This window comes from Varanus komodoensis, unplaced genomic scaffold, assembly GCF_004798865.1.
Source record: "Varanus komodoensis strain SLA01 unplaced genomic scaffold, ASM479886v1 scaffold6_2, whole genome shotgun sequence".
NCBI lineage: Eukaryota > Metazoa > Chordata > Lepidosauria > Squamata > Varanidae > Varanus > Varanus komodoensis.
In genome coordinates, this window is record NW_025336346.1 from 7,158,959 (window position 1) to 7,178,628 (window position 19,670).

Sequence of the window (19,670 nt, forward strand, 5' to 3'; positions counted from 1 at the left end):
CATGCATCATTTCCAAAATGCTATGCCTGTAGGAATAACCTCACTGAAACAGAAGAATGAACTCTTAGTTTACTATTGCTGGGGGAGCTTTCTTCTACTCTAACATGTCCTTTTCCATTGGCTTTGTGTTGTAATGCAGGTGCACAGCTGGCATGTCATGTGGTTGCTTAGAAGTCATTAATTTAGAGCTGAACATTTATTTACTCAGTAGATTTATATCCCACTTTTTCTTTTTCAAAGAACTCAGTGCTCTCAGTCTTATCCCCACAACACCATCCCTGTGAGGTCAGTTGGGGTCAGGGTCTGTGACTGGCCCAAAGTCACCCAGTTGGCTCCATGGCTAAGTGGGATGAAGAGCCCAGATCACTTGAACCTCCATTGAGTTATAGGTATAATTAGCAAAGATCTACGTGAAAGTACAGTAGTACCTTGGCTCATGAACTTAATTCGTTCCAGGACTCTGGTCATGACCCAAGTTGGTCGTGAGCCAAGTTAAATTTCCCCATAATGTTCAATGTAAATAAGGTTAATCCGTTTTGTAACCATTGTTTAAATCAGAAAAATGTGAAGCAAAGTGACAACAACAAAGATTTTGGCCATCTCCCCGCCCCCTCCCCCAGCACGACTGAGATCATGCCTGTCATCCCTGCATGCACCTGTCATCCCGGTGCGCTGGGGGGTGGGGGGGGAGAGACAGGTATGATCACAGGCGCACTGGGGGAGGGAGAGATGGACAGAAACGGTGCGCTGGGGGTGGGGTGATGGCCTTGATCGCAGTTCCGTTTGTGCAGGGAAGGCGTGTGTGATCACAGGCGTGCTCCTGCAGGAAAGACAGGCAGAATCTCAGCCATCTCCCCCGCGGCTCTGCTTTGCTGCACCCATTTTTAGTGCAGCCGCGCTCCTCTGATCATGGATTGCAGTTGCTTTCGTGCAGGGAAGGTGTCCGTGATCAGAGGCGCGCGGCTGCACGAATGACAAACAGATTCTCAGCAATCTCCCCTGCAGCTCTGCTTTGCTGCACCCGTCTTTAGCGCAGCAGCACGCCTCCGATCACGGGCGCCTTCCCTGCACGAATGAAACTGCGATCGTGGCCATCTTCCCACCGGGGGGGGGGGGGGGGGGGGGAGTGGAGATGGCTGCGATCTTGGTCGCCACCCAAAGCAGTGTTCGTGACCCAAGTAAAAGTTTTTCAGTAATTTTTGTTCATGACCTGATTTGTTCGTGAGCCAAGGCATTCGTGAGCCGAGGTACCACTGTATGTAGCTGCAAAAATCATTTTGTATCAGGAAAAATCCAATAAGCTGTGTAAGTGTCACAAGGGGCATTTTTTTCTAGTCAAGCTCACTGGACTGGGAAAAGCCCCTGCAAGGATCCTTCTGCTACACCCTTTGGAGTTTGGTCTTGCAGCATGGCATTCCATCCACGTGTTGTGATTTGTCTTTCCTCCACAGTGCTCTGGTGGTATTAAAGGGAATGGCCAGTGCCACTGCTTCCCGGGCTTCAAAGGCATTGCCTGCCACATCTGCTCAGACCCGAACAAGCATGGGAAGAACTGTGATGAAGGTCTGTGCCTCTGAATCGGTAGGATGGCATCCAGAGGGGTGACCAACTCTCCATCTCCTCACAGTGATGGATTTTGTGGTTTTGCTTTTCACGCCAGTTTTATACCCTGATGAGATCAGCCAAAAATTGTGCCAAGTCCAATTTGGTAATCTTTAGGGTACCCCCACTTTGCTCCTTTCCCCACACACCTGACCATAGGACTCTGGATGCGCAGACACACTGACTTCAGCACCAGGTCGGACTTCTTGCTCCGCTGTTCCTTCCAGACCCACCCCTGCCTTGAAAAAGACCTACTTTTCATAACAACTTGCCTGATGAATAAACCTGGCACTGTCAAAACTTTGCACTTTTGTTGTGATCCTATGACTGACCTAATGCAGGTATTACACTAAAATAGATTTTGGATTTTGGAATTTTTCCTTACAGTCAACAAGGCTATTGTGTGTTTGTGTTATCATTGTGGTTTAGCCAAATGCTTTTTTTTCTTTTGCAGACTGTGGATGCATCCATGGAATTTGTGATAACAGACCAGGCAGCAGAGGTGTGTGCCAGCCACGGACATGTAAAGCCGGATACTCAGGGGAATTCTGTGACAAGAGCAGCCATAACTGCGGGCCGCCGGATGCCTCTCTGTACTGCCATGTGAATGCAGTCTGCAGCATCAACACGACTGCCAGGTAGTGCTCTTGACCTTGGGGTAGCACTTTCTGTGGACAGAAGTTGATCTGCGTTTGGACCCTAACCCAGTTCGAACTGTAGGATATATATCTCCTCTTTCCTTCCACCCACTAGGGAAAACTCTTTCCATCATTCATACCTTTACAGCTTCTCCTAAAAGGAGTTCGTAGAAGTCTCAGGGTGTAAACATGTCCTCTTCCTATTATTTTATCCTTACAACAACCTTGTGAGGTGGGTTAGGCTGAGAGCCAGTGAGTAGCCCAAAGTCTCCCAGTTAGCTTCATGAGGCCTAGAAGCTAGGACCTTCCAAGTCACCATATGGCACACTAGAACACACCAGCTTTCTGCACGGGCTCTAAAAACTGTCACCCTTTTCATCTCTCTTTGGAAAAGAACTTTTGCAAAGGCTGAAAAAGTCAGGAATGCAGTAGAAGAACCCATGAGAACAAGTTGGTTAAGGCTGAAATCTTCAGCTCACTTACCTGGGAGCATGTCCCTTTAATTCAATGGCGACATGGGCAAGAAAGTTGTTTCAGTTCAGATAAGGCTTTATCAAGGGGGGCATAGCATTTGTCTCTTAATGTTATTGAATCCTAGAGGTTTCCAAACATTATTGCTGGTGATATTTGCTCAAACTGAGTGACAAGGGGTTACCAGTAGCAAAAACTGCTTTGGGAAATAACAGTTCCCTTTGCTTATCTCCTAGGTGCATCTGCCTTGATGGGTATGAAGGGGATGGATTTTCCTGCAAGCCCATTGATATCTGCAGTGAGCCAGAATGGGCAGGATGTTCAGAAAACGTATGTGGGTAAAGCGTGTGTTCATGACTGGGCTATATTTGTGTGTGCATGCGCGCGCGCACAACATGCTACTTCCTGAGGACATTATCAGAGAAAGATGCTTTAGAATAAACCAATAGTGCGTGGAATTGAGGGTCAGTATAATTCTTGGCTTTCATCAAGACTGAGTCTTCCTTTTCATCAGCCTTGCACTCCATGAGGTAGTGTTAACCATGTTGCCAGCCTGAGATGGATCAAAATATGCATTTTGCATTGTATCACTTTGCCTGGCCTTTTCCCTTAACAAACAACTTGAGCAAAACACCGGCTGATTGGGAGCTACCAAAGAGAAAGAAAGAAAGAAAGAAAGAAAGAAAGAGAGAGAGAGAGAGAGAGAGAGAGAGAGAGAGAGAGAGAGAGAGAGAATTAGCATGGCTATGAACTTTTGGCCTTGAACTGGGGGCTCAGTAAGGCTGGCCTTTTCACGGAAGGCTTGCAAAATGCTATATCACCCATTTTCCATTATAAATGCTCCTTTTTACCCCTCATTACTGCTAAGGGTGGGAAATTCCCTTGAAACCATGATCTGGGAACACATTTTGTAGGATGCCTCTTATTTTCTGTGCCTTGTACCATCATGCGGAGGAAAGTTCGGGATACAAATTATGCCTGAATAGGGTACATAAACGTACATCAGGGGCCAGGCCTTCCTGTTCTCAACCTCTGCTCCTTGTTTTTTTTTTTTAAATTCCTGATCTTGATGGAGCAGCAAGATCTGAAGGGGGTTCTGCTCACATTCACCTGAATGTAAGTAAAGCTCCTTATGGAGTTGCGGTCTTGCTTGATCAGGGTTCATAATTGTCCAGGGGGTTCCTGAATGAGAACAGGAGACCCTTTCAGACCTCCTTGCTCACTGCAGGAGTGCTGGAGGCAAGGCTCACACCTGGGCCTGCTTTGAACCTATTTTATGTCCTCTGAGCTGGTGTTATGCCAGAATCGGGCAACTCTGCTTGCTTATTTTCTGCTCTTCTGATTATATTAGCTTCAGGAGAACAATCTGGTTCAGGGTCATGGTGCTGCGGGAGGGGGTTTAGACACCCCTTTTGCTCAGCACTGCAACACTTCAGCCCTAGCCCTCATTAGCAAAGGAAAAGTTAAAGTTGTACTTTTTAATTGTGGTCTAATTACTGCTAACTGCCTTGAGCACAATTTTGGAGGAGAAAATGACATATAAATCAAATAAATCCATTTAAGAATGCATTAAGTAGAAAACTGCATTTACCAGCAATTTGCACAGTTCTCCACTGACGTCAAAATTCCCTCCACTTCTTCTGGGATGTGATTCCGTCCTGACTTGCTTCTTACCAGGCCGTGTGCACCAGGACAGGCCCTGGGACAGCAACCTGCCAGTGCAACAAGGGTTGGACCGGCGATGGCAAGGCCTGTGTTGCCATTGACAACTGCGCGGCAGAGACCCGAGGAGGCTGCCACGCCAATGCTGACTGCAACTATATTGGGCCTGGACAGGTACGGAGAGCAGTCCCCCATCCTGCTGAAAAAGCTCTGTGGGAGCTGGCCGTGGGGCTCAGGTTCCAAGGGCCCCGGGGCCAGGCGCTCTCCGTGGACTCCCCCCAAGCTAGCCTGCCTTCTCGCCGCCATTACTGCCAGCTGGGCCGGCCCACTGTCCTCTTTGTTGTTGCTGCTGCTGCTCTCTCGCTTGCTTGTTTGCTTGGCAGGCAAGAGCTGGTGAGCTTGGCGGAGAGGCCTCTCCCGCTCCTCTCCGCCGCCATTGCCTGGGCCAGAGCAAGTGTGGGGCAGGGGAGTGAGGCAGCGGCAATGCTGAGGGGAAGAGCACACCCCAGGGGCCGGCCTACCCTCGGTGGCGGCCCTGGGCTCCTGCTGCTTCCCATGCTGCAGAGGCTTTCACATACGCGCCCCTGGCATGTTGCTGGTAGGATTGACTGCCACATGTTGCTGGTAGGATTGACTGCTGCAGGTACACAGCTGCTGCCTCCCCCCAAAATGCCGTGGCACAAGCTGTGCCAGCATAATAGTTTGCTTTTTCGAACTCTGTGTCAGGCTTCCCCAAACTAGTGCTTTTGAGACGTGTTGAGCTGCAAGTCACATCATTCCCAGTGGCCAATTCCAGCTGGGACTTATGGTACTTGCAGTCCAATACATCTGGAGGGTACGAGGTCAAGGGAAGGCTGCTCTGTGCAACTGAAAGTAATCAGAGTTGTTCTGGTGTCATTACATTACATTTACATCCCATCTTTATTTATTTATTTATTTATTTATTAAAACATTTTTATGCCGCCCCATTCGCCGAATCCTTGGGGCGGCTTACAACAAATAAGTTAAATAACATTTTAAAATATATACATTAAAATAAATTACAAATATACAATATAAAATAAGCCGCCCTGGCCAGAAAAATTCAATAATATTAACATTTAAAATGCTGCTTGAATAAAAAGGTCTTCACCTGGTGCCGTAAAACAAATAACGATGGCGCCAGGCGGACCTCTCTGGGGAGCACATTCCATAACTTAGGCGCCACTGCTGAGAAAGCCCTCCTCCGAGTACCCACCCTCCTAATTTTCTTCACTGAGGGCTCCCGGAGGAGGGCCTCTCCCGCTGATCTCAGGGGGCGGCTGGGCATATATAGATGTAAGCGCTCCTTCAGGTAACCAGGACCCAAGCCGTTTAGGGCTTTATAGGTCATCACCAACACCTTGAATTGGGCCCGGACTTCAATGGGGAGCCAGTGAAGCTGACAGAGAACTGTGAACATAACATCCAGTCCCCGTCAGCAACCTGGCAGCTCTATTTTGAACCAATTGAAGTATCCGGACCGTCTTCAAGGGTAGCCCCACGTAGAGCGCGTTACAGAAGTCAAGACGGGAAGTCACCAGTGCATGTGTCACTGTCGCAAGGCAGTCGTACTCCAGGTAGGGGCGCAGCTGATAAATCAGCCGAAGCTGGAGGAAAGCGCTCCTCACCGCTGCTGTTACTTGAGCTTCCAGTGAAAGCTCAGGGTCGAGGAGCACTCCCAAGCTGCAGACCTTGTCCCTAAGAGGGAGTGCAACCCCGTTCAGGACAAGGTTCAATTCACCCTCTCCGAAGCCCGATCCGCCAACCAACAGGACCTCCGTCTTGTCTGGATTGAGCTTCAGTTTATTGGCCCTCATCCAGCCCATTACCTCGGCCAGGCACCGGTTCAGTACAGCCACTGCCTCACCTGGATTGGTGGAAAACGAGAGGTAGAGCTGGGTATCATCAGCGTACTGATGGTTCCGCAGCCCACACCTCCTGATGACCTCTCCCAGCGGTTTCATGTAGATGTTGAACAGCAAAGGGGACAAAATGGACCCCTGCGGTACTCCATGGCATAGCTGCCATGGCACAGAGCCATAGTCCCCCAGCACCACCTTCTGGAATCGGCCGTTGAGATAGGAGCGGAACCACTGCAAAGCAGTGCCTCCGACCCCCAATCCCGCAAGCCTATCCAGAAGGATACCATGGTCGATGGTATCGAAAGCCGCTGAGAGGTCCAGGAGAACCAACAGGGACGCACTCCCCCTGTCCTTCTCCCTGCACAGGTCATCGTACAGGGCGACCAAGGCAGATTCAGTACCGTATCCGGGTCTAAAGCCGGACTGCAATGGGTCCAGATAATCAGTTTCATCCAAGAGTGCTTGGAGTTGTCCCACCACCACCCGCTCTAACACCTTGCCCAGAAACGGGATGTTGGCCACTGGTCTATAATTAGTGGCCATCTCTGGATCCAGTGACGCCTTCTTCAGGACCGGTCGGACTACCGCCTCCTTTAAAGGGGCAGGCACCTGACCCTCCCTCCAGGTTCCAATCCCGTGCTTGGAATCATTTATTAACCAAGACGGGCAAGGGTCCAAAAGGCAAGTGGTTGGACGTACTCGCCCAAGCACCTTGTCCACATCATTGGGCCGCAGTAACTGAAATTCATCCAATAAATCTGGACCAGACGGCAGCATTGGTGTCTCCTTTGAAACCTGAGGAAATCTTTCCTCATTGGACTCCAAGATGGCCCACACAATCCTCCTCCTCCTCTCCATTTTATCCTCACGACAAACCCATGAGGTAGGTTAGTCTGAGAGTCAGTGACTTCCCAAAGACTGAGCATCATGGCCAGGTCAGAACTAGAATGGGGACCAAATCTCCCAGGTCCCCATTCCAGCACTTTCATCACAACACCAACCTGGTTCATTTTAATGAAAATGAGGACCAGATCCTCATGTTTCTGCAGCCTATCCAGGCATGCATCTGCTCACCTATAGAGCTAAACAAGGAATGGAGACCTGAGTGTGCACCTAAGCTTCCTTGCACACCCAGCTTCTGATTAAACCTTTGCATGCTGGGTGTGAATGTCTGAGGACAGATCTGTAAGTGGGCTCAGCTGAACATGTTTACAGAGTTCCAGGATCAGAAATTGTGATCAGATGGGGGGCACACCCATGGGAGCTCTGTAAATGCATTCAGCTGAATGCACTTGCAGACCCTTCTTCAGGCCTTCATGTTCAGCATGTGAAAGTCTGGCAAGAAGCTGGAGGCAGGGCTCACATGCACACCCATGTCCCCATAACTACAGTCCAGCAGGTACATACCTGAATAGGGCTTGTGTATTTAATTGTGTCCAAGGGTGAGTAACTGCATGAAAATGAGCACTCCAGCCATGCTTTTGCCTTGTGAGATTCAGTGTTGCATGATCCAAGTATTCCTCTTAACAGATTTTCATCTGTTTCCAACTTTCAAGGAGAGGAGACGTGGGAAAGGCTATGAAAAGAGTCCTTTAAAATAAGACATTCGCATGGGACTTGTGGAAGGAATTTTAATATCAAGTAGTAACCATTGCTCCTACTGTTACTCCCTTCAGAGCAGCTGCGTGTGCAAGCAAGGCTACGATGGTGATGGCTACAGCTGCGACCCCATTGATCCTTGCTTGACTGACAACGGCGGTTGCCATGAATTGGTAAGAAACGGGAACTGCTTAGGAAAAGCTTCCTTGTAAAAACCTCATTATCTTTTAGTGCTAGGTACTGAATCGAAAACACTGGTCTGTGTTTCAAGAGAACTGCAGTAGTTCTGGGGAGCCAAGTAGACTGAGAGAGGCATTATTCCTTATTAAACGGGCACTCATTAATTTTGTCCCAGTTTTCCTTACGGCCAAACAAGTCTTTCAGGCTTGTGAAACACTGCAGGACTCCAAAAAGAAACCAGCACACAAAAACAGCAGTGAAACCTGGGTGAGTTCACAGTGGACTGCCTTTCCAGCCACTTTCAGTGTTCAGTATGTGTGTTATCCACCTCCATTCTCACTCATGTTGGTCCATGATGTTGATGAACTGCATGGGTATTTGCATCTTCATCTGTAAGGAGAATGCAGGTTTATGCAAAAGGAGAACCAGATTCTAAATCTCCTTTCACTTTTCATTCCCAAATAAATCCCCTGCCTCCAATTTTTGACTGGGGAAGAGTGGGGTTCATCATGCAAGTGTTTCAAAGTATATTGTTGTCACCTGACTGGGATGTCCTGCTTTCTCTGCCTCTTTGAATGCATAAGGTAATGGGCTCTGCTGTGCTTGTCGAACTGGATAAGAGGAGGACTGCTTACAAAGTTATGTTCCTGTGCTTATCTTTTGCTCTTTTGAAGCAGGGTGATGCCATATTGATTATGTACAGAGAAATCAGCTACTCCAGGACAGGTTCCTGGAAAATGGAAGATGGTTATTGTCATTAAAGCCCTACCCTTTGTTGCTGGAGACCAGGGCATAGGCCATTACTTAGCCATAACCATCCTTGAGCTGTGCCTAGTTTGCTAGATTATTATCCTGCTGAGGTTTGCTTTTGTTTGTCCAAAACCAACAGGCTGTATGCCAGACTCGTGGCCCTGGGGAGAAGGTTTGCCAGTGTCCTGAAGGCTACATGGGAGATGGAACTCTGTGTTATGGTGATGTTATCAAGGTAAAAAGGCACTCTGCTTTTCTATTGCGAGAGCTGATTTTATGAATGTCGCCTGGTGGTGGACCATGGCATGAAGCTTTTGCTCTGATACCTAGACATAGTCTTCCATGTACAAAAGAGCCCAGGTTCAGTCTCTGGCCTCTCCAGGTAGGTCTGAGATCCTGCTCGCTGCTTCCAGTTCGCACAGGGAATTTTGGACGAGATGCTTGAAATCAGCATCTTATTCTAGTGTTCCTGCATCGCACAGGAGTGCTAGAACACCCCAGCTCTCATATATCCTCTCCTAGCTTTGTTTTTCTGCTAATGAAAGAGCAAAATCTTACAGAAGATTTCCTGAGAAGCACTTTAGAAAGGGAAAGTTAGCATCCTGGCAAGAGCTTCCATGTCAAAGGACAGAACCCCAGCTGTGCTCCCTGTGCTCCTTGTCGCAGCATGCAATATGCTGATGCTGGGAAATTGACAGATTTGCTGCCTGCTTCTGATTCAGTGCTTGACATTGGGCCAAAAGAATGCTTTTTCTGCAGACTTCCATCTCTGACAAACTGATTTTTCTATTTTTTTAAGTGAAGGAAATTTGCACAAGTCACACAAGTTCCATAATTGGTGCACATTTACATGATTTGTGCACATTTCTGCAGTTTGCACACATCACAGTATTTTGCCTGTTCTGAGCAAACTGGCACCCAAAAAGCATGTGATCTACCACAATTGGTGTAAAATAGGCCAATGTGCAAAAATCAACACTGAAAATATATGTGGTCAGATTACAGTAGATCCATATGCTGTTCAGGTTCTGGTTTGCAAAGACTGGTTGATTTTACACACATTTCCTTAGTGTGTAAAATCACAAATCACAAGCTATCTTAGAGACAGATGTCTGCAAGTTGGTTCGGTTGTCCCATGAGTTGCCAGCTTGCTCGAGTTCACTTGAGTTGGTGCCATCTCCCGGCCAGTGAACTAGAATCAAGAAGATTCTTTTGGTTTTTTCACACTGCCCTAGGCCTCATCTGGAAATTTAGGAGTTGAGGTTTCATTTTCAGAGCTTTCTCCCAGAATGATGGTGCTTTGTGAATTAGACTAGTTAGCCTTGTGTGAAAACTGATCAGTTTGTAGTATAGAAGTGGCACTGTTGTGTCCAGGGCACAAGAATGGCACACCTTTCTCTGTCTCATCTATCTAACACATTGGCATTTCTGACTGTGTACAGCTGTGATATTAAGGAATCGGTCCAGATCATATTTATTATTATTATTATTATTATTATTTGTTTATTTATTTCTATACTGCTCAATAGTTAAGGCTATTAACAGTGTTGAAAAGCAAACATTTCAGAAGGTCAAGTTTACAGATAAATTGAAATGGAGCTGGCTTATAGAAATCTTCCATGCAAGGCATGCTGATTTCAGAAAGCCCCCTGGCAAAGAATGCTTCCTTTTACAGAATTCACTGTCCTGAGATGGTGCTGATAGCCACTACTATAAATGGATAAAAAACTCATGGACAGGTCTATCAACTGCAATTTGCTATGGCTGTTCAATGGAGCCTTCTCCTTCAGAGCAAGTTTACTTCTGAATACCAAAATTTGGGACCAAACAATTGCTGGACAGCTGTTGAGCCCAACTTGGCAATATATCTATTTCTTAAATACATCTTTTGCCGTTCCGCCAAATGTTGCTTGAAGTGGCAAGTGACAGTAAGATACAAACAGCAATGGAAATGAGAAATGCTGCAGGCAAAACAGCACTGATAAAATTTATAAACAAACCAAAGTCATTGAACAAATAGCATTGACAAATCTCTTTCTGCATAGAAATGTCTTTGTAGCCTGAGCACCTGGGTAGCCATGGCTGGAATCAGGTTGCTGGTGGGGCCCATTTGCAATCTTGATCCAACTGAGCAGCGACATGCAAATGCTGTCACTGCTCCCTTTTGGGCTGAGATGTCAAGGTCCACACCCTTCCTTTACCATTTTCTGTCTAAGTCCTCCTGCATGCTGCACTTCTTAAATGAATCAATCCATAACATCTTGTCTTCTCTTTTTGAAGGAATTAGCAAGGAACTACCACTTTTTAACCTTCTATGAATGGGTGAAGGTGAGACATTTTGCATTCAAAGTCATTGTTATTGCTTGCTTGCTTGCTCGTTGTTTCAGTACAAGGAAAATTATTGGAAATAGCCAAAAACCTGAAAATGAATGGGGCTGAGCACACAGTTCCACTGATGGAACCATTCCATTAAGAATTTTCGTGCAAAAGAAAGAAGCTGGCTGATTAGATAAGGCACTGTCAACATTCTCCTGTATTAATCTGCTCAGAAAAGTACGATCCATTGAGTTCAATGGGGCTGGCTCATAGGTTTCTCAAGAATTACAGCTTGTGCATAATAAAGACTGATGACTGGTGAATATAAGCAGGATGCTTATGTCTTCCTTAGTCTTCTGTTAAGTCTGCTTTCCTGATGGGTGATCAACAGGCTTCTGTATATTGTGGTTATGTAGCACCTTAGGCTGCAGTGTTGTTCTGTTCTGAGTGTGGAGTTGCAGAATGAAACTCCCTGCTGATGGCATTTGCCCCCCCCCCCCCCAGTCTGCTGTGTAGTTCATACTTTCAGTGCCATAAGAAGCTTCTGTGCCTTGGGGGCCTGCGCATTAACTGCACAGCGACATTAAAGGCGATTAACTCTTTGCTAGTAAGCTGTAATAGTTGGGTTCTCGGAGAAATCAGCCACTTTGGGACTGGATCACTGCATTGCTGGTGGCTGTGATGATGGTGAGATAAACCACGTATTCTGAGCTGGCAAAGATGGCTACCAATAATGCATTCTGCATTTTTCTTTCCTTGAACAAAAGAAATCCCTCTTCAGCTTCCCGCAGAAAGCCAATGTGACAGTCCTGGTACCATTAAAGACGGCCATCCAAAACCTGAGTGACGCTGAAAAAGATTTCTGGCTAGAACCTGACATGCTGCTAACTCTAGTCAGGTATCGTTGGTTTCTACTTCCTCCTCAGGATCTCTCTGTGCGTGCATGCACTCATGTATGTTAATTTTCTCCTAACATGTTGGAAAATGCCACAAACAGGGATGCTGATTTCAAATCTTTGACTGTTCCAAGGATTTTGGAACAGTTTTAATAGGATTTTCATACATTTCTCTGGTTCCAAAGGATCAAGGATCAGTGGAGGAGGTAAGGTTAAATCATCTCCTTGCTCATCCCAAGGAGTCCAGTTAATACTGCTACTGCTACAGTCAGACTTAATCAGATCTGGGCATGATGATTTGCCATGCTGTTTGCAGGGGGGTGGGGGTGCTTGTTGGCAAAAGCTCTGCAAGGTGAGCTTTTCTGGTTCTCTTTTACTAAGCTTGGGCTATGAGAAGGAGGCTTGTTGCCATGCCTGAAAGAGGTCTACCTTCAGAGTAATTGTGGATATATTCCTCTTTGTAAATCAAATCCCTTGTATGTTAATATCATGCATATACATACTCAGAGTCTCTTTATTGTGACCATCAGGTGAAGAAGGAACTAAGGGTTGCTTTCACACAAGCTGGGTTAAATGTTTTCCTGTTGGCAGATTATACTGAGCATCTGCAAAATATCTCAAGGAAACTTGGATTCTGCCCATGTAACATAGGAGTGGAGAAAGGCCTTGACCATTTTCTGTTGAACTATAAAATATTTACTATAGACAGTTGCTATCAGCCAAGAAGACCAAGCCCAAAAAATAGCTGTATTTGTGGTGTAGATGTCTTACTGGCCGGGACAACTACACCCTATTCGGAACAGCAAAGCAAAATATACTTTGCCTTGAAAGATCCAGTTAGTTCTGGATGCACTATGTAATTTGTATTGTTAATGAGCTGGGAATCCTGTCTTCTGAACTCTACTCTCTAGCTGTAGACAGTTTTTGCTGTAATACCTTTATTTTAATGTTTTAAACTTTAACGTATATTCCTTTATGGAATTGATGGTTACTTTTAGGAAGGGCATGATAGCTGATTGCCAACACAATAAACTCTCTTCCTTCTCCCAACTGATACTGCTGTTCTGCTGCTAATCATCATGAGGAAACAGTGATTCCCATCGAGATCTCTTGGAAGGGCACAGTTAAAGGCACCCCTCTCTCAGGATTCCAATCGGATATACTGTTTTCCCGCTGCTCACCGTGGTTTGCTTCCTCTCCACCACCCTACTGAAGGGCAACAAAAAGTGGACAGGGCGCCTTGGGCAGGCTGGCTGTGCAGAATGCATGCCCCTGTGTCACACGCACATGCGTGCCATCCGTACTGCAAGTTCATTGCAAGAAATAGGTTATTCAAGCAGGGAATACAGTGTGCAGCTGAGTTTATCACAGGGAAAGCCAGTCTAGTTTACCCTTAAGAGTATGATCTCTCACTGCCTGATGGAGAAGCAGATTCATTCATTGAGGAAATCATGAGAGAATTTGGGACTTCAGGGTCTGGATTAGAGGGAAAGAGATGATCTGTAATATAATTGGAAAAACATTTAAGAGGCTAAGCTTGTGTGCTAAAATAATCCATATAAGCAGCCAAGGCAATCCAGTCTCACTGAAATGTTTCTCCTGGCCAGTACCTGTGCAGGTAATAATGTTCTTATCTTATCACAGAGCACACATCCTCCAAGGTTCTTTCATGACTGAGCAACTCAAGGCATATGTTGGACAAGAACTGTCCACCCTCAACCCGCAGACCAGGTGGAGGATAAGTAACAGCAGTGGGGTGAGACCTTTTAAATTAATCATAATTAATCAATATCTTATTTGTTTTAACTTAAGTGAAGGATAACCTCCAAAATGGCACTCCATGTTTTACATATATTTATATAAGAAATATGTAGTCCACGATACTGTTAACCTAGAAAAGTATACTAGGAAGGAAAGAATGCAGCAAAGATCTAATATACACATGAATCCCTCTGATACGTGAAATGCCTTCCTCCGATTCAGGGCTGTGGCTCGGCAGCAGTCCTGATTGTCTTTCGCCCTTGCTATGCTGGCTAGGTTAGATGGTCAAAGCCATGAAGCCCATTGTTAGTTGGACCCCTCTTCCTTTCCAATGGCACACCTCAGTCCAGTTCCCACAATGAGATGGGAGCAACCACGTACCAGACAGACTCACACTGCAATAGGAAGACCTGCCCATCCTGGACTCATGCTCTTGAATAGCAGAATGCCCGGTTTCGAGGTTTGATACAGGCACCTGGAATCCCCCAACCCTGGTCGTCTATGGCCAAGAGTTGAGCCAAGCAAGCCGGTCTCCTCCAGTTTTTTTGGACTAGACATTTCATAAGCCTAAGTCGCAATTGCCTGTGGCAAGAGTTTCTGAGGATTGTAGGCTGCCCGTCCCTGGATTACAGATATGTTTTTGCTCTTTGTCTTAGTTATTGCTTGGTAACAAGAATAAGTGGACCTCTGCTATCAGAACTGGAAAATCAGCTAGGAAAAAGAAGAATTCTCTGCATTTCTGCAAGGATACTACCAAGCCCCACAATAATTGGATAAAACACTTGTCTAGCCAGAAAAACTGTCCTGACATTGAATAGGCATTTGTTTAATAGAGTTAAGGCAGTAGGGAGTCATGTGATGTCATCTGAGAAGTGCTTCTACTGAAACATTGTTGTGATTATCATGTTTCATTCTATTCATCTTTCAGGTTGTGACCATTCAGAATGCGAGCATTGTAGTCGGTGACATTCCTGCTATCAACAGCACAATTTATATCATTGATAAGGTACGTTCATGAGATTACCCTGGATGTCTTCATCTTTCTGGTTTGGTTAAGATTTGTGAGGATTGTGCAGAAATATTTCAGTATGATACTGAGCTGCAGAGAGGAACCTGTTTCTTTTTTAACGAAGACAATTCTTGGGTTTCAGGCTTCACTAAACCCTAGTGCTTAACCAAAAGATTTCCAATGACACAAACCAGGGTAACAGCCTGGCCTCACTTCCCTGTTTCCCCTGTGTTCAGGTTTTGCTACCAGCATCAGGCAATGTCCCGCCAACTCTGCCAGGTCTGCAGCAGCAACTTAATGCAACACCCTCCTTCAGCCAGTTCAAAGACCTGCTAGAGGTAAGTCCCTCAGCTGAATGGTATTTAAACATTGCTCTTCATATTTGGACCCATGCATTACTGTGTAACTCCACCTGGACTGAGGTCACTAGTAAGTGTATAGAGGTTTAGTAAATGACTAAAACTGCCTTTTGGAAGAGAATACAAAGCAGTTGAGATAGTGTATTCAAACAGATGCTAGGAACTAATAGCTAGAATTTGTTCATAAACCCATCACTTGTAGTCTTAGGAAACTAATATCTGCAAAATATGTGTGGATTCTTATTCATGGGAACAGTAGAACATTGTTAAGTGATAATTCCATTGACTTATACTGTGATGGCTGCAACGGTATAAAAGATGGATACCTTCCAGCCTGAATGAATTAGTCTTGAAACTTTGTTTCCAAATGTATAACTGGCAGACCTGTGTGTGTGTTTTTCTCCTGATTTTACTTTTGCTTATTGTGGTCAGTAAAAATTGCATATTTGCTTGCTCATTGTGTTACTCTGAAATTTCAGCAATACGAGTTGATTGGAGACATCGAATCAGCAAAAAAATACACTATTTTTGTACCAAGAAATAGTTCAGTCGAGAAATATTGCAAAGCATCTAATATTACACAACTGGTAAGATCTTTATCCTTGTTAAATATACGTATGTTTAATCTGCTATACTTGTTTACCTGGTAGGAAGTTCTGTTGGACTCAGTAGGACTTACCTTTGAATAGACATTTATAAGATTGTACTGCTGAGTCACAGGTTGGATTGGTGGATCAGATTTTAAAAATTCAATCTTTTGGAAGTCATGCTTTCCTTTCCACACTGCAAAGTCCCTGCATGGAAGGCATGCTGCATCAAATGAATTTTAAACTGGAGTTTTCTAGTGTATGTGTATACAGTTCTAGTATACAGTTCACTGTGGCTTCTTAGATCAGGTTGGCAATGAAAAATGCAAAGGAGAGGTCATCAGATATGACATTCTAGAATGTAGGATAGCTCTTTCCTCTATTTATATTTTTTAACAGGTAAGGCAGTTGCAACTTATGGGTAATATGCAATATGGGTAAAAGCATCTGCGCAAGTTACGGAACAGATTGCTGAAATTCTTCCAAGCTATTTTAATAGTGGGATCAGTTACTACCTCATTTGACTAATCTGATAGTTTGAGGAGGGCTCTGGTAATTTTCATCATGCTATCAATATCAGTATGGTCCAGTGGGTGGGGATGAAAGTGGGTTCAAATCCGTCCTTCAAGAGTTCTCAGTAGAGTGGATGGACAGTGTGCTGTTCTTCTGCCTATGTTCCACAACCTGTTGCGTGGGAATGATTACTTTTTGCCTGTGGTTGTTGTTGTGGTGAGAGGGATTTGGTTGAGGCTGCAACTCCTCCTACACTCTGTTTAAAAACAATTTAAGAACCTTTCTACATGAGACATTTATTGTCCACTCATGATCCTCATATTTCCATGCTCTTTAGTTGCTGTTGTGATCCTCCAGATTAATTTTGGGGGGGTTTCTTCTGAGCACATTCCTTTAAAAAATATTTAGAATAGGGAAAATGGGATATAATTTAGAATGGGAGAAAGGCTGCTTCTCCTTGTGAATTTGAGTCCCTTCCCCATAACTCCCCTCAACTACAGGTGACATAGCAGAAAAACAGGAAGGGGAAAACTGTTTTTGTAGAGCTTGTCTCTTGATTCTGTGACAAAACCAAGGCTAGATATAATGATTGATAGCCTCATGTAGAATGGCTCTCAAATTTAATAAAGATGCAATTGAACAAGCAAAGGAACTTAGTTACTGTGTTAGTTAAATGTATTTAGATGTAGGCTCGCTGTCAAACAAAATCAGTGCTTACCAAGGTGGTGTCTGCTATGTTCCTGCATCTCTGACTATCCTCTCATTCATTTTGTGACTTTTTATAGAAATGACCAAATGCTTTGTATCTGTTGGTCATTGCTTCCTAGGATAAGGACACAGTATTGTACCATGTTGTACCTGGAGATAAATTCTTCCCCGAAGACCTGAAAAATGGAGTTCACAGAAGCACAATGTTAGGATTTTCCTACTGGCTGATGTTTTATAAGGATACCAATCAGGTAAGGTTGAGTTTCAGGATAGGTCCCAAATCTGCACTGTGTACTTAAACAAGGAGGGGGTTGCTATGTTGGCAGCCTGCAGGAAAATCGCATGGGGTATGAATGACTATGTAGGAAGGATTTTTTCTCCTCTCTGAAGTTTTCTAATGCTGGCAGAATAACATGAGCACATCCTCCTTCTATGTCTTCCCTGACTGTTTCCGATAAGAACTACTGGTAGAGTTACTGTGCTTTTCTGCAACTAGTTCTAGCTTCTTACCATTCCTTCCTATTGCAGACCTACGTAAACAAAGTCCTTTTGGAAGGTCCAGTTGTTGAAACAAGAAATGGGATGTTGATTGGGGTTTCCCAAGTTCTACAAATCCAGAAAAATCGCTGCACTGCCAATATCACAACAGTTGAAAAGGTGAAGTGTTTGAGATGCCCCATTTCTTCTTTGGTTACTGTAGAATTAATTAGACATAGCTGTCATTTATACTTCTGAACATATTGGGTGTTTTAAAAAACCACAGGATAACTAGTTATTCCTATTAGACTTTTGTCTCTGAACATACTTAAGCCTGCACATGGGGTGTCTTCTAGAGCTGACAGTCATGCCATCAGGTTGATACTGCCTTTACTGAACCAAAAGAGCAATCAGGGCTCTTTACCCTTTGTATTCACAAGCAATATTTGCAGCCACTGGGCCAGTTCAGGGGAGGAGGAAAAAGAATACCCTTGTCTGATGTTTCTGAAGTCTCCAGTCTGGCCCATCATGTCCACTTTACATTTCTACTATATAAAATCAGGAACCAGGACCAGAAATCAAAAGCCCTGCATATCAGCCTACAGCAGTGATGGGCAGCTTGTGGCCCTCCTGGTGTTTTGGCCTACAATTCCCATCAGACCTAGTCAGCATAGCCAGGGGTGATGGATCATGGGAATTATAGGCCCAAACATCTAGTGAGCCTCAAGCTGCACACCCTGGCCTACAGCATACTGCCTGCCGCCCATTTCCTGTAAATTAGAAGCCAGGTGCCAAGTGCTGAAGAGAGTGGTCTGAATCCTTTGAAGTTGTAGTGATCTTGAATTCAGTAGAATGGAATTGCTTTTCAATGAAGGGGCAGTACAAAGAACCCCTCTGTGAGAGGCTGGGGGGGGGGGGATGATTTATTTTATTTGTATCCCAGTTTTTTCCCTCCAAGGAGGCGGAGGTGGGGACCTGGCCTTCCTCCTCTCTAATACTATCCTCACAGCCGCCCTGGGAGGTAGGTCAAGCGGAGAGTCAGTGACTGGCCCAAAGGCTCCCAGGGAGCTTTGTGGCCATCACACTGTGGTGCAGCACATGCTTTGCATGCAGAAGCTCAGCCCAGGCTTCTTCAGGTAAGGCGGGGAACACACCCTGCACGGCCACGGCCAGTCGCTTGGGCTAGATGGGCTGACAGTGCCAGGCTGCTTCCCATGCTACTCGTGCCAGGTGGGGACTCGAGCCCAGGTCTCCTGAGTCCCAGTCCAAAGCGCTGAATGTGACGCTGCCACACCTGCTCTGGTATACATTCCACTGGAGTGTGGTCTTCTAAACCCTTTGAGACCCTGCCTCATAAGTCCTTCCTTAACTGCTTAACTGGGAGATGACTCAATTTGTCAAAGACATCTGCCTGTACCTGAATCCTTACTCTAATCCAGATCAGTGCAATGCATAGAACAGAACTAAAGGGGAAAAAACCCAACCACATTCCTGGGAATTTTAATATTTGGTCATCTCCGGACAGTGGTTTCCATGAAGCGTTTTGTTAAGATCTTGCAAATATCACTGAATGACTAGGCTCTAGGCCTCCAAAATGTTTTATTTATCTAAAGTGTAGAGCAGGGGTCTCAAGCTCACGGCCCACGGGCCAATTGCGGCCCGCGGGACGATAGTTTGTGGCCTCCACTTGATATCAAAGTGTAGCGATAGTGCGGCCCGCGTGTTTTTCTCACACGCACTTGCGTGAGTCGTTGCCCTGGGCGCAATGTCCCCTCGAAGCTGCGCGCCGGGCCAGGCGGGGCGCGGGGGAGGGGCCCTGCGGCCTTCAAGCGCCGGCCTCCGGGAGCCTCGCGGATGAGCGGCCCCCCACCACCGCTTGATGCGGCCCAGCCTCGCCCAGACTCTACTTCCAGCGGCCCCCAGGGAAGTTGAGTTGGAGACCCCTGGTGTAGAGCATGCTAAGTTGCCAAAGCACTTCTGGTTTCTGACTAAGAATTGTGTAAAGCTCAAATTCTAGGGATCTATAGATTGCTGTAAGCATGGATGCCAAAGACAAGACTGAATCCAGTTAGAGTAAAGACCTTTGGTGGACTGCATGGAAGAATATTAACAAGGCGTGGGAGATTAATACAGGAAGGATAACAGGGGCCTGCAGACTGGAGCAGTTTCTTCTTTAAAAGCATTGTTAGTTGTGCTATTCAGCACAAACTCTGTCTTAGCAGTTTTGGGAAAATAGTGAGTAGCTGGTGTACGGTTATG

The 19,670-nt window shown here is 45.6% G+C and overlaps 1 protein-coding gene across 1 annotated transcript in view; it reads left to right on the forward strand.

Annotated features, from left to right (window-relative positions):
- The window catches only part of STAB1 (stabilin 1), a 115,030-nt gene that overhangs the window by 47,732 nt on the left and 47,628 nt on the right, over positions 1 to 19,670 (forward strand). Inside the window, exons 22-35 of the mRNA XM_044451507.1 lie at positions 1,452 to 1,563; positions 2,057 to 2,240; positions 2,948 to 3,041; positions 4,389 to 4,547; positions 7,933 to 8,028; positions 8,925 to 9,020; positions 11,066 to 11,113; positions 11,869 to 11,999; positions 13,642 to 13,753; positions 14,687 to 14,764; positions 15,004 to 15,105; positions 15,606 to 15,713; positions 17,054 to 17,185; positions 17,463 to 17,591. Of these exons, the coding sequence (XP_044307442.1) occupies positions 1,452 to 1,563; positions 2,057 to 2,240; positions 2,948 to 3,041; positions 4,389 to 4,547; positions 7,933 to 8,028; positions 8,925 to 9,020; positions 11,066 to 11,113; positions 11,869 to 11,999; positions 13,642 to 13,753; positions 14,687 to 14,764; positions 15,004 to 15,105; positions 15,606 to 15,713; positions 17,054 to 17,185; positions 17,463 to 17,591 (1,581 nt within the window). The remainder of the gene's footprint in view (positions 1 to 1,451; positions 1,564 to 2,056; positions 2,241 to 2,947; positions 3,042 to 4,388; positions 4,548 to 7,932; positions 8,029 to 8,924; positions 9,021 to 11,065; positions 11,114 to 11,868; positions 12,000 to 13,641; positions 13,754 to 14,686; positions 14,765 to 15,003; positions 15,106 to 15,605; positions 15,714 to 17,053; positions 17,186 to 17,462; positions 17,592 to 19,670) is intronic.